Source organism: Juglans regia, chromosome 9, assembly GCF_001411555.2.
Source record: "Juglans regia cultivar Chandler chromosome 9, Walnut 2.0, whole genome shotgun sequence".
Taxonomy (NCBI): domain Eukaryota; kingdom Viridiplantae; phylum Streptophyta; class Magnoliopsida; order Fagales; family Juglandaceae; genus Juglans; species Juglans regia.
In genome coordinates, this window is record NC_049909.1 from 20,775,158 (window position 1) to 20,788,856 (window position 13,699).

Sequence of the window (13,699 nt, forward strand, 5' to 3'; positions counted from 1 at the left end):
TTAATAAAGTTGTTACGTAGTCAAAAGATATACATGATTCTAAAGGAATATTATACTTATAAATAGAAGTTAATTTCTTCCTTAGTGGGTATTTTTTTTCCCTAAGCCTTGGATGGATATACTTTTGTTACGTGATCGATTTGAATAAGAAATAAATAACATGTCCGCGTCACGCGTGGGTTATTGATCATTGTGGACGCAAAAGTACGTTAATAATTAATTAAACGTAATATTATATACAGTTTTATAATGCGTAACATTTTTTTTAAAAAAATATAAATTTATTATTAAAAAAATAATTTTTTATGTAAATTTATTTATTTCAAGAATGTAAATATCATTTTATTATGAATCTCTAATCTTCTTCATGTCTCCTCGTTCTCTTTCCTGTTCCAGGCTCTTCATCTGATAAATATTCGCTTGAAATGGTTCGGCCTCTCCTTCGCTCCATATTTGAATTCAAATATTTGGCTGTCCGTAATAGTGTAGATTCCTCCATCTCTGTTCACTTTAGTTCCTCTGTATGCAAAAAGAGCGCTCTCTCTCTCTCTCTCTCTCTCTCTCTCTCTCTCGATATAGTTTACTTTTTTCCTAAACATGAAATGATTTATTAATTAATATTCAGAAAGGTAGAAACTTTATTTTTTTTCTTTTCCCTACAGAGAAAAATTTTAAATTGCATTGTAATCTCGGGCAATATTTTGGCTATGGGCTTCTTTATTTTCTGCTGTGTTCAAAACTCGGTTGATTCTCGATTCCCTCAAATCAAGTTTTGAATTATTCATTAACAATGGAGGAGTTTTTATTCCGATAACACAGCATGAGGAGCATGTGACATCATGTAAATCTATCCAGACATGTCCTGTACTTTCAAACAGGTTCAAATGTTTACCCAACAAATTCAGCGGTTGGAAGTTGGAAATTGAATGCAAAGCCCACCTACGGTTATTATGGCTGTGTTTATAACATGAAATCATTTTAATCTATTTTAAATTAATTATTGATCAAATTAATTATTTTTTAAATTTGTCAGAAAAAGTTAAAATTTTATCAACTTATTTATATTAAAGAGTTGTGCTGCTATCTATAAATATCATTCCTTACACATTCACTTAAAAAATATGTTATTTTATCTTTTTATCCTATTTTACTTACAAACATATCTAAAATCATTTTCATTATATGAATAAAAAAGTAAAATGATATGTTTTTAAATGAATATATAGTGTGGGAAGCTTATGTCTATAATTTTTTTATATTAAAATATATCACAATAGAATCCATAAAATACTATTACTTATAATTAATTCAGGAGAAATTTTATTTACAGTCCTCAAGTGAAGATTGTATGTGCATGCATATTATTAAATAATAGAAAATATCATTTTAGAAAGAATAATTTTATAACTTTAAAAAATTTTAAAATTAAAATAATTTAGACTTACATTAGAATCTCTATTTAAAGACTGTATCTAGCATTCTTCTTAATTCAGATATTCTCATCATCCAAACGCCACAATCGTGGTGAGGTTGTCAGGGGCAGATCCGTCAATCGATACATACTAACTTCCGTTTTGCCCCTTCACGTGTCACGACGCGCCTTCATAAAACCCTGTTATTCGCTACTGTATATCTTAAACCATAACAGGCTCGAATTTCCAGCTCTACCCTAAAGTTCAGAAACGGATTTTCAAATCTGCAAGGGTCACTAAGTACTTTCATCTCAAAAATAGAAAGGAGAAAAAAGTCAAATACTCTCATTCTCAGTTTCTCTTCCTCCCCTCTTCAACTGAGGAAAAGAACTCGAAGCAAATCCCGGGTTTCTCTGAGTCACATCCTACACGATTTAGGTCCACTTCACAGTTCCACTAAATATTTCCTTTGCCAACTTCAGTATCACACTTGGTCTTGCTGGGTGTCTCTCATCTTCTGCATTTTCCCAATAAATTTTGCCTTTTTGCGCTTCATTTTTCCCCTTGTACAAGCAAGCAGAAGCCTTTCTGACAATGGTCTCAGCAGAAAGAACCACATTGAAGCTACACTAGTTGTTGTTAACAATGGCCACTTCGGGTGGTGGTAGTAGTTACAGAAATGGGACTCACAGGGGCTCTCTTAAGGTGGATAGGCCTCTCTCTGTGAATTCAAACCCCAAGACCTCTGTCAAGTCCAAGCCTTTTTCGTCTTCCGGGCCCCGCCGGAGCAGCACCGGCTCTATTGTTTCCTCCACCGGAGCCGCCAACGACGATGCCGGAGGTGAGCTTGTCTGGTTTTTCTTTGTCTTTGCCGGTTGCCGGTTCAAGAATTTGAAATTCTTGTACTTGGTTAATGAGATATTGTGCTACCCATTTTCTTCTTTGGGTTGGTATGGGTTGACTTGTCTATTTAAGGAATGTGAATTTTGTCATATTCCGATGGTTGGTACTGGCGTATCGGGTTTTGCATTTTGAGCTACTTTTGCTATTGTAAGCGAAACTGCATATGGTTAGCGCTTGCGAGGAAGAGAAGTACTTCCAATATACTAAGCAACTGGGACTATAGGAGATTGAATTCTTATGTAATTACTTTTCTGGGGGTTGATTACCTTATTGTTGGGCTTTTCTAAGTGTGGAGCCTGTGTCCGCGATGGTTCGGTTTGATGACCACAAGGATTTTTTTGTGAATTTTCAATGTGGGGGCTTGTGGTACAGCCGGGAAATTTTTTTGACCTGTGGGTCTTAATCCGATCCCGCTAATTGGGGTTTACTATATATTGTATTAAATTATTGTACGGCTGCCATACTGTATACTTGATTATCATTTGATTAAAATCTTCTACAGCTCCGCGGGCATAGACATGTAGCCGAACCATGTGTTGTGTGTGTCTGATTCCACTTTTACGTTACTTTTTCTCTTATTGTTCCTCCTCACACTTATAAGCCGCTATGGTCCTTTTGAACCGAAGTTCGTTCAAGTCGTTAATTAATTTTTTATGGGATGGCATAAAAATTTCGTAAAGATTTGGCATCAAGCTTATTGGGTGTTGTTTTTAAAAATAAATTTTACGACTCCTTCATAGCTTATTTATACCCTCAGATTCCTCTTAAAGCTATGAAGTTAGTTGAGTAACAGGTTAGTTCTGATAATTTTTTTTGATAATTGACAGGTTAGTTCTGATAATTAAAGCAGATTGATGCTTTTTTATGATGTTATTTACCTGTAGCGACTTGGCCGACATTTTCTTCAATAAATTTCTGCAACATCTTGTTTTTGTTAATCAGAAAGTTCCTTATCCAACGAAATTCAGAAACACCAGCTTCTTTAAATAGGAAATCTTACTTGTGCATTATGTTTTTCTATTTGAGAGTAGTTCCTGGAAGAGTTCGTGTAGCCGTGAGATTGCGACCACGTAGTGCAGAGGAAATGATGGCAGATGCTGATTTTGCTGATTGTGTAGAATTACAGCCAGAGGTACTCTTCTATTGATACTGATATGTAATTCTAGATGTTTACATTAACTTTTCAAAGCATAGTAATTTGTACCTTCTGTGAACCATTTCAGCTGAAAAGGTTAAAACTTCGAAGAAACAATTGGGACTCGGACACTTATGAGTTTGATGAAGTGCTCACTGAGTTTGCATCACAAAAACGTGTTTACGAAGTCGTGGCAAAGCCCGTTGTTGAGGTGTACATACATGTGATGGACTGTATGCATTTGAATTATGGTTTTGTATATTGAAGATATGGTGATGCATGGATCAATCTTTGATTGTGCCATTCTACTTGGTATTCCATTGGGAATGTATAATAAGGAGACTTAATCATATCACTCGGCTGTTCAAGATTCAATCATGGGTCTAATCAATAAGTTTACAATACCTGTGAGAAAAGTATACTGCATATTACGAATTTGGAAAAGCCCAGCTGTGAAAAAAAATTGAAAAACTTGGTATTCAAGATGTTGTAGAGACAAAAAGAAAAGAAATTGGATCATGTAGGCTTCCAAATCATCAATAAAAATGTGAATATATAGCTATTTTATTTTCACTGAATTTGTAAAATGGTCCAAGTAGAAGTGCCTGAAGGTATTATTTTGAGTGAGTTTTATTTTTATTTATTAAAATAAATTTCTTTTCATTTCTTTGGTACCTACATTTCATGTTTGTTATTCATCGCGTCTAAAACTATGATTCACTTATTTGAATTATGCATATGAAACTGGCTCAGATAATCACCAACTGCTTATTATGGACTGCTGCTTATTTTAAAGTACTTTTGTTTTCACCTTCACATACCTCATAGCAGTGAATGGTTTTATATCTCTATCATATAAATTGAATATGTTTGGTTTTTTATTTTTCACTTTTAAATGGAACTGCCTCCAACTGACATGCCTTTTTATAATTTGCTTTTTCCAGAGCGTTCTGGATGGTTACAATGGGACCATCATGGCATATGGGCAGACTGGTACTGGTAAAACATATACTCTTGGATGCCTTGGAGAGGAAGACACTGCTGCTCGTGGAATAATGGTGCGTGCTATGGAGGATATTCTGGCAGATGTTTCTTTGGAGACCGATTCTGTCTGCGTCTCATATCTGCAGGTTTGTTTAATCTTTTATTAGATGGTTTATGGATATATGACGTTGTTATCATTTTAAATTTGTCTCATATGCTGAATTATACACTAAACTTTCAGCCAATGCTGTTCCAAGTTCATGTTTAACAGTTCAGTTCCATGCATTAATGCAGCTTTATATGGAGAGTATTCAAGACCTTCTTGATCCTTCTAATGATAACATTTCTATCGTGGAAGACCCCAAAACTGGCGATGTTTCACTACCTGGGGCTAACATAGTGGAAATCAGGAACCAGCAGAGTTTTGTGGAACTACTATGCTTAGGGGAAGCTCATCGCTTTGCTGCAAACACGAAATTGAATGCAGAATCTTCTCGTAGTCATGCTATACTGATGGTGGATTAATGCATATTTCTTGCTTTGTGATGCTTGTGCTTTTGAAATTTCTTGGAGCTTATTAACGGCAATGAGAAAGACATTAACAGATATCCCTAATGGGACAGGTACACGTGGAGAGGTCTGTCAAGGGAAAACATTCGGCCCTTTCAGGTGAAAATGGTAACAATGCTCACATTAAGACATTAAAGCCTGCCATTATTCGGAAGGGCAAGTTAGTCGTGGTTGATCTTGCTGGTTCAGAGCGCATTGATAAGTCAGGTGTGTGAGAAAAACTATAGGACTTGATTAGTGCTCTTTCCTCATAATGACTTGGTACTTTATCTATTGTTGTTTGTTTATGTGCCTACTCTTTATTCATGTTAATATCTTCCTTACCGATTTCAATTTTTTTTTTCTAGATTATGTTACAATATTCCTCGCTGATATAAAGATAGTTTTTATCATACCCTCTAGTGTTGTTTTGGTACTCAAAATCAGACTTGTTTGAAGGCTGACAGGGTAAGAGCCTGAAATATTTGTTCAGGTCAAACATTATTACTGGGGTTCAGTGAGCATAGGTGTTCTAGAAAAATGCTTGAGCAAAATATTCACTATGCCGTGTGGAAGTCGAGCCATGTAAGTGAAACAAGATGAGGGAGGAGAAGAACAAATTGCGGGTTTTAAGCCACAGAGGTCCCAAGGATTATTGAGGATGGTTCTGAATATGAAGATTGGATTCCCATAATGTAGAGGTCTGTGTTGAACAAGGATACTAGTCTCCAGCTAGAAGGATAGACTGAGGGAGGAGAATAGATAGAGGGCTTTCTGTTAGGGAGGTCTGAAGATGATTGCAGAAGTTCGTGATAGAATTAATTGTTTCTCCAGTAGCAAGTTACCTGCCATCGGTGGGATAGTAGCTATATCTCAATCACACTAACTATGGAGGCAGTGGACATCAGGGTGTACTCGATCAGTGGCTGCAAGGCTGGTGGTATTAATCACTTACGGCTGATGTGTCAACAAAGACAGCTAAGCAAATCCAGCATTTGAGATACCGGGCTTGCGAACTTAGATTCTTCCTCTCTTAGGTTTGGCTGAAGCTTTAGGTGGCACTTCGTGCATTGCATGGGCATACCCCTGTTTTAATAGACCTATGCAACAGGCACACAGGCAATGCCCGTATTTATATCCATCGAGGCTGCCATGACCCCTGTCAACAGTTTTCATACTTTTCCAATGCTTTCTATGGGAATCATCTTATATGAGGATTAACTTGAATGAAATTACCCTTTTTCATTTGTAAAACTCATATACATGCCTAGTGATCTATTCAAACAATGGATTTTTAAATTTATCACTTGTAGTGATGATTGGTGTGGAACAAACTGGGAGCACTAGCATAACCCTACTATTATGGGAGTTGTTCCAACTTTCTGAATTTGAATAGTATTTTCTGAGCTTGCACCAGTGCTGTTAAACTATCCATCAAATTTTGAAGTTTTTTGCTTTAATATAAAGTATTTTCTTTGGCAGGAAGTGAAGGACACACACTAGAGGAAGCTAAATCTATTAATCTCTCCTTGAGTGCATTGGGGAAGTGCATTAATGCACTGGCAGAGAATAGTGTACATGTTCCCATTCGTGATTCAAAGCTTACAAGACTGCTTAGGGATTCATTTGGAGGTATGCTTCACATGTGTGTGAATTCTTTTTGTCATTTGTGTTTTGGATTGAAGTCAATTTTGACCCAGGGATTTTGGGACCTGTTTCCTTAAGTTATATAAATCAAATAGCTGAATGAGAGGGTTTTGAGTTTGAGCCCAATTACTCTCTTGAGTTTATCATATGGTGAGATGTGTCTTAACTCTCGGGGTTCAGAATGTTGTAAGAAATGCTGGGATGTAGACCTCTGAGTCACTTAGATGGGTTTCACCAGCTTCGTATATAATCATTATATTAAGAAACCTTGTTTAGTGCCTGAGATTTTAAACAAAAGATGATTTGATTTGATTTCTATGATTGCAAATACAGTTTCAGGGAGCCCATTTCTTTTGGCATATTATTCCTTCTTTGGAAGTGCCTTGTACAATGCAAATGTTCATTTTTATTTAAATTTATTTGTTTATCTATGAAATACCCTGCAGTACATATTTTGTTATTGCTGTATATGTTACCTGACATTGAATAATTTTGACAGGCACAGCAAGAACTTCATTGGTTGTTACTATTGGTCCATCCCCACGTCATCGAGGAGAGACGGCAAGTACCATAATGTTTGGACAAAGGGTGGGTTCCAAAATCAGTGCCTTTTTTTCTCACATTCTGAAGTATCTCTTACTTGTTACTTTAATCCACATACTGGAGGTCTGCCACTTCTCTTTCGAGTCAGTTTTGACATCATTATAGCAGCCACAGGTCGTATTCTTCAAAATATATTTCTTGTGTGCTGGGATCTCAACTGTCATTCCTAGCAGCAATGAATATTTTTCATGGCCATGGGGGACTTTAAACTGCATAATATTTTGCGTTCTTTTTTTTTTTTTTCTAAACTTTTTTAATGTTTTCGAAGGTGCTGATGTTTCATTATTTCACAGGCGATGAAGGTTGAAAATATGTTGAAACTAAAAGAGGAATTTGACTACAAAGGTCTATCTAGAAGGCTGGATGTACAATTAGACAAGCTTATTGCAGAACATGAGAGGCAGCAGAAATCATTTGAGGATGAAATCAAACGAATAACTGCAGACGCAAAAAATCGTATTTCTGAGGTTGAAAGAAGCTATGCAGATGCACTGGAGGTAATCACTTATGTTTTCATATCCATCTATAACTTCAATTAAGTATGTGCTTACGTCTGCACGTGCATATGTTTGTGGATACGCAAGTGTGTGTTGGTGAGAAAGAGAAACAGAGAATTATATAACATTATAGCTTATGGTGCTAATATATACATATTGTTTGTGAGATATAAATTGGAGTAGATGTTCTTTCCTCCATGAGATATCTTGTGATGCAAAAGCTTGCCATAGTGACTTGGCTTGTGTCTTAAGCATGATGCAATAACTGTAGGCATCATAATTGATACCTTTGGGTGTTTGTCTAAAGGAAAAAAGCAATAATGCTCAAATTGACGTCTTTAAAAGTTACATTGTTTTGACCATGTTCTACATGTGCATTGTATTATATCCCTTCCTTAAGAAAGCCGTTTGACATTGATATAAGTGTTTAGCGTGGAGCAAGATGAACAATTGATTTTGAGTGACTTTTAGCTCCTTAAGCTGGAATCCACCTTGTTTTGACCATGTTCTACATGTGCATTGTATTCTATCCCCTCCTTAAGAAAGCTGTTTGACATTGATATAAGTGTTTAGCTTGGAGCAAGATGAACAATTGATTTTGAGCGACTTTAAGCTGGAATCCACCTTTGAAAAAGGCTGTTATAAAAATCACTACATCACCTGACTATGGACCAATATTTTTTATAAAATACCATTGTCATATGAATTGGGATATTGCCACTTGAACTTCATTTAGAAACTATCATGCTAATCCAACTCATTTTTTGTTTCTGAAGAAGGATAGATTAAAATATCAAAAAGACTATATGGAATCAATAAAGAAACTTGAAGAGCAATTGGTGAATAATCAGCAAAAACATGGCATTGAAAAAGTTCCGGTTGGACACAAAGATGGTGGCTCTGCTTTGACATCTAACATAGAGGTAATCTTGTTATACACTGCATATCTTGTCATCATTATTGTACATACTGTAGGTATATGCATGGCATATATCATGCGGCTCATGGATGTTGAATGCTCAATATCATTGTCACAAAGGCCAATAATAGAGGCCATATGTAACACATCTTAGCTATCTTTTTCTGTCATAAATATCATTTTATCTTTTTAAATACTTGAAAAAATAAAGAATTTACTAGATGTTCTGACTGCACTGTGCTATTGTGTCTGTTACAGTTGCCACCTTTCAATAGCTGCAATTTACCCCAAGTTTCCTTTCCTACGACCAAGAAAATAATTTTGGCTTCAATTCAAGTTCAAAAATTTGAAAAATAACAGAATTGATATTTGATCTGAATTGACAGCAAAGATTAAACACTACATGGCTCATGGAAATCTTGAATATGTGTGCTTCGTATAATCTAGTTGTTAATCAAGTGAAACAAAAGCCCTATAATGAACTTGATAGTGTTTTGCTCAAGCAACTATATTACGTGCTTAGTTTTTAGTATACTTCCTTGGGGGTGATGCAGAGACATAAAGTTCAGCATCATATAATAATATGATGATAGGATTTTTACGGTAGCAGTATGGAATGGTTGAGGGGAGCAGTAGCTTAAGTGCTGGAGTGTCTTTGGGGGGAAAGATGCCTTTCTTGGCTATATCATCCATTGAATCAGTAAGAACTAAAAATCATTATTATGCAGTTTATATAATGACTGGGAGAGTGAAGTCATTAATATCAAAGGTTTTGGAAAGTTGTCTGTATGATCAAGGTTGCTTACTCTTTTAACGTATAGTAAACGCGGAAGTCAACTTGTCTATTTTCGTGTGCTCTTCAAATTGTGTTAAATCTGTTAGTGGAAAATATGAGAAGTTTGATATTCTTGTTCCTCTCCCTCCTCCCTCTCTCTCTCTCATTTTATTTATTTTTTCTTCCGACCATAAGCGGCTCACATTTGAAACCTTCTCTTGGCATGTTCCACTGTTTCAATTTGATTCACAGAGTCCCATGATCTCTACAATCAAGGAAGTTTCTGAGCTTAAAAAACTGCTTCAAAAAGAAAGTCTTTTAAGGAAGGCTGCTGAAGAGGAAGTTAATAGTCTTAAAAGTCAACTAGCTCAATGGAAAATGTCAGAGGTATGTTTTATGTTTCTCAGAGCAATTCTTTTTTCAGATTTTTCTATGTTCTGTCTGCCTTCCTCTTTCCCCATATATGCTATCTTTATCTCACATAGAACGATAATTTTAATATGCTAGACATCAGAAAATTCGAAGATCTCAAAACTTCGGGAGATGCTGGAAGATGAGGCACGTCAGAAAGAGAAACTTGAAGGAGAAATAGCAATCCTACATAGTCAACTGTTGCAAATAAGTTTTGAAGCTGATGAGGTATTCTGTCCCCATAATCCTTTCCCTGTTCTCTCATCTGATTGTACGCCTCTGCATCTTACTAGAATAGCATTTAAAATCTGATTTCTAAATTAATATATTATCTGCAGACAAGAAGAAGACTTGATAGAGGTGGATTTGGTAAAGTTCCCGGTGATCTAGATTCTCTCTTGTCTCATGTTAAACATCAGCAGCAAGAGTCGGGAAATGGGGAAAAGGCCTCAATAGCCAAACTCTTTGAACAAGGTGAAGCCAGTGACTTTTCTGACATTTATTATTATGTGATACTAATGATTTATTGTTCCCTCTTGTCTACTTTCTTGGTGTTTCTTCCTAATAGAGTTCAATGTTCTTATAGTGGGATTGCAAAAGATCTTGTCATTGCTTGAATCAGAAGATGCTGACTTGCAAATTCACGCTGTGAAAGTGGTTGCAAATCTTGCTGCTGAAGGTGTCTGCATTTCCTTCTGCATGTTTGACTTTGTTTATGATGCTGCACTGAAATTGAAGTAGAATATCGTTCTTTCTCATCATGATATATTATGTCTGATATTGTATATGATTTTGTTCTGTATTGAACCAAGCTTTCTCTGTACATATGGTTATGACTTAAATAGCACTTATTTTCAACTCAATTCTTTGTCAGCAATGATACAAACATTCCCTAATTCCATTCCATGTGCAGAAACCAATCAGGGGAAGATTGTAGAAGCTGGTGGTCTTACTTCCTTGCTGATTCTTCTTAGGAGCTCAGAAAATGAGACAATACATAGAGTTGCAGCAGGCGCAATCGCCAATCTTGCAATGAATGGTAAATGTTTTAAGTACATTTAATCGTAAAATATTTCCACTTTTGGCTGGTAATTTTTCTTGTTTGGCTATAATTTTCCTTATATGTGCAACCTTGTGTCCTATCAGAAACCAATCAGGAGCTTATCATGGATCAAAGGGGCATTAGTTTGTTGTCAATGACAGCAGCCAATGCTGAGGATCCTCAAACCCTTCGGATGGTTGCTGGAGCCATTGCAAATCTTTGTGGGAATGGTAAACTATCTGACCTCTTCCAAGGTTGATTTCTAGAAAAATTTGTTAGTTGTTTGTGCTACAGTATGAACAAGATTTCACAACTTCAAACTTGCATTGGATTAAGTTATAACTCCCTAGTCCAACATTTGGTGGGTGAATTATGACAGAGATTCATAGACTTTTGTTCTTTTTATTCTTCTTGCTGGTTAGTTGATCCTTTTGTATACTTTCTATGAATATCAGTTTGTTTTACCACTTAAGGTTGGATGAAAAGACAAATTCATAAGAAAATCAGTAGAAATATAGAAGATGAGTGCTTTCTGTAACAAATTTGGGCGCACAAATTATTCTTTGTTTCCTCTTTTCTTCTCATTGTTATGGATAAAATTGGTATTTTCCCCTTAAATATGGTCTTCAAAGATGGACCAGATATTTAGAGAATCAGCTTTGCCTGACCGTCAAAAGTTATCTGGTTTATGTTGTTGTCTATTTGCCTAATGCAGCCGCCAAACAGTGACTAGAATAGTCGTGTATGAAGTTCATCTATCTTGGTATTCTCCTGAGGTTCTTCTCTAGTATACCACTTATTTGATTTAATTGGGATATCTAGTCTAATAAATTAATTTTACTTTCTGAAAAAGAGAATGAAAATCAAATTGGGTTTTTCATGTTAGAACTGTAGAGCCATCTTTCTGTGAGGTATATGATGGGTTTGTGGAATGTACGCAAGGGCATTTGTTCCATTAGGATGTGATAATAGCAATTATCCAATATAAAGTTCATTTCAGCTAGTCATTTTGCATTTTTAACTTACTGGCATTAACTTACATTTGTAACTTACTGGCATTAACAATCATATGCTACTTCCAGATAAGTTACAGATGAAACTGAGGGGTGAAGGAGGTATCAAAGCATTGTTAGGAATGGTCAGATGCAGAAATCCTGATGTTCTTGCACAAGTTGCTCGTGGGATAGCAAATTTTGCTAAATGCGAGTCAAGAGCATCTACGCAAGGTGAAAATCTTGTAAAGAGCCCTCACGTTCTTATAGCCTATCTGCTTGTTATGTGATACATAAGAACTATCATCTTTATTCGTCATAAGTTTTCTTGTTCCTCTTTTTATGAATTCATCTGTGTAGAAAGTTCAAACAATACCTGCTGTTTTTATAAACTATTTGTAGTTAATTCATCCGCTTTCTATGGTTTAACTTGTTCCTTTATGGTATAGGAACTAAGACTGGAAGGTCTCTTCTGATTGAGGATGGTGCACTTCCATGGATTGTGCAGAATGCTAACAATGAGGCCTCACCAGTCAGGCGTCATATTGAGCTTGCACTCTGTCATCTAGCCCAACATGGTACGTTTGCCTTCTATTGATCGTGACTTTTAACAAGATTTGAGTTCCCATAGAATGTTTCCTGAGATGGTTTGAATTACTACGTACACTACAGAAGCAAATGCCAAAGACATGATTAGTGGAGGTGCCTTGTGGGAGCTGGTACGTATCTCGCGAGACTGTTCTCGGGAAGACATAAGGACTCTTGCACATCGGACATTAACTTCCAGCTCTGCTTTCCTAGCAGAAATGAGACGTTTAAGGATAGATTATTGATATATAGAATCGTGAAATACTTGAAGCAGATGAAGGTGTGTAGCAAAGTACATATTAACTGATCCCAGCTTGAAGGATTGATCTTTCTCAAGGTAGACAAGCAGAATGCGTCGAGTTTGATACTGTCTGCTATCTTTCCCGAAGTCTTGTTATAAGTGGGGCATGCTTGGGTTGTAGTCTTATGAAGTTGATTACACACGACAACGCCGATTCATTAATCCCATAAACTCAACATCTTCACCCAAGCAGGACTATCCTGATTTGTATATCAAATAAATTAGGAAAACTTAAAAGGGAAAAGAAAGAGAAAAATGATATTTTTTTATCTATTAAGGTATGATAAAAAATCCATTCATGTAGCTCATATTAATTTCTTCTGGTTATGCTTGTTTCTTCTGTGAACATCAACATTCTATCTACCTCTGTTCCATTGGTTGTCTGATATTAGCTGCCAATGTATAATTCTGCAGCCACCAGTTCTCTGGGGGAATTGGAACTGGTTCAATTTTGAGAACGATATTTTTTAATTTGCTGTTATTGAAGAATTGTGATCTTCCCATTTTTCTCTCTCGTTTTTCAATCATTTTGCTTTCTTGAATTGTTGATGCACAAGGCCGTGCTCTAATTGAATGTTTCTCATCCTATTCAATAGGCAAAGTGCTGCGAGTAGGACTGTTGGCATTGTGGCTGTCGTGTCGTGTCATATCGTATTATACGTACGAAAGGATGGTTGTGTTGTTGCATCTTTTGTCTACATGATGAATAATACATGCAGCAGAATCTCTTGAAAAAAAGTTGTAGTAAGAGCTGACGTGGCAAGAGAATTTCTAGCTCTGCTAGGGTTTGACTTTTGTTTTATGATGACTATCGCTGAGGGTTCCTCTGGTCCCTTGGCGGTGGCTGCTAGAGGAAAATCTTTTGCTGATTTTATATCTCAATCTCCACAACCACTGCCTGAGGTGGAAGTATCGTTTAGGCTGCTGAAACAAATCAATGG

At 36.2% G+C, this 13,699-nt stretch overlaps 1 protein-coding gene across 1 annotated transcript; it reads left to right on the forward strand.

The window, feature by feature from the left end:
* Nucleotides 1-1,784: 1,784 nt before the first annotated feature.
* On the forward strand, nucleotides 1,785-13,259 carry LOC109020762 (kinesin-like protein KIN-UA). The gene is made up of 19 exons (XM_019003283.2): nucleotides 1,785-2,253; nucleotides 3,347-3,447; nucleotides 3,539-3,661; nucleotides 4,395-4,580; nucleotides 4,729-4,950; nucleotides 5,058-5,211; nucleotides 6,466-6,615; nucleotides 7,130-7,218; nucleotides 7,527-7,730; nucleotides 8,507-8,653; nucleotides 9,677-9,811; nucleotides 9,932-10,063; nucleotides 10,174-10,309; nucleotides 10,422-10,514; nucleotides 10,749-10,874; nucleotides 10,982-11,107; nucleotides 11,960-12,103; nucleotides 12,319-12,447; nucleotides 12,542-13,259. Exons 1-19 carry the CDS (start codon nucleotides 2,058-2,060, stop codon nucleotides 12,700-12,702), a joined length of 2,754 nt encoding a protein of 917 aa, XP_018858828.2. The 5' UTR covers nucleotides 1,785-2,057; the 3' UTR covers nucleotides 12,703-13,259.
* Nucleotides 13,260-13,699: the final 440 nt, after the last annotated feature.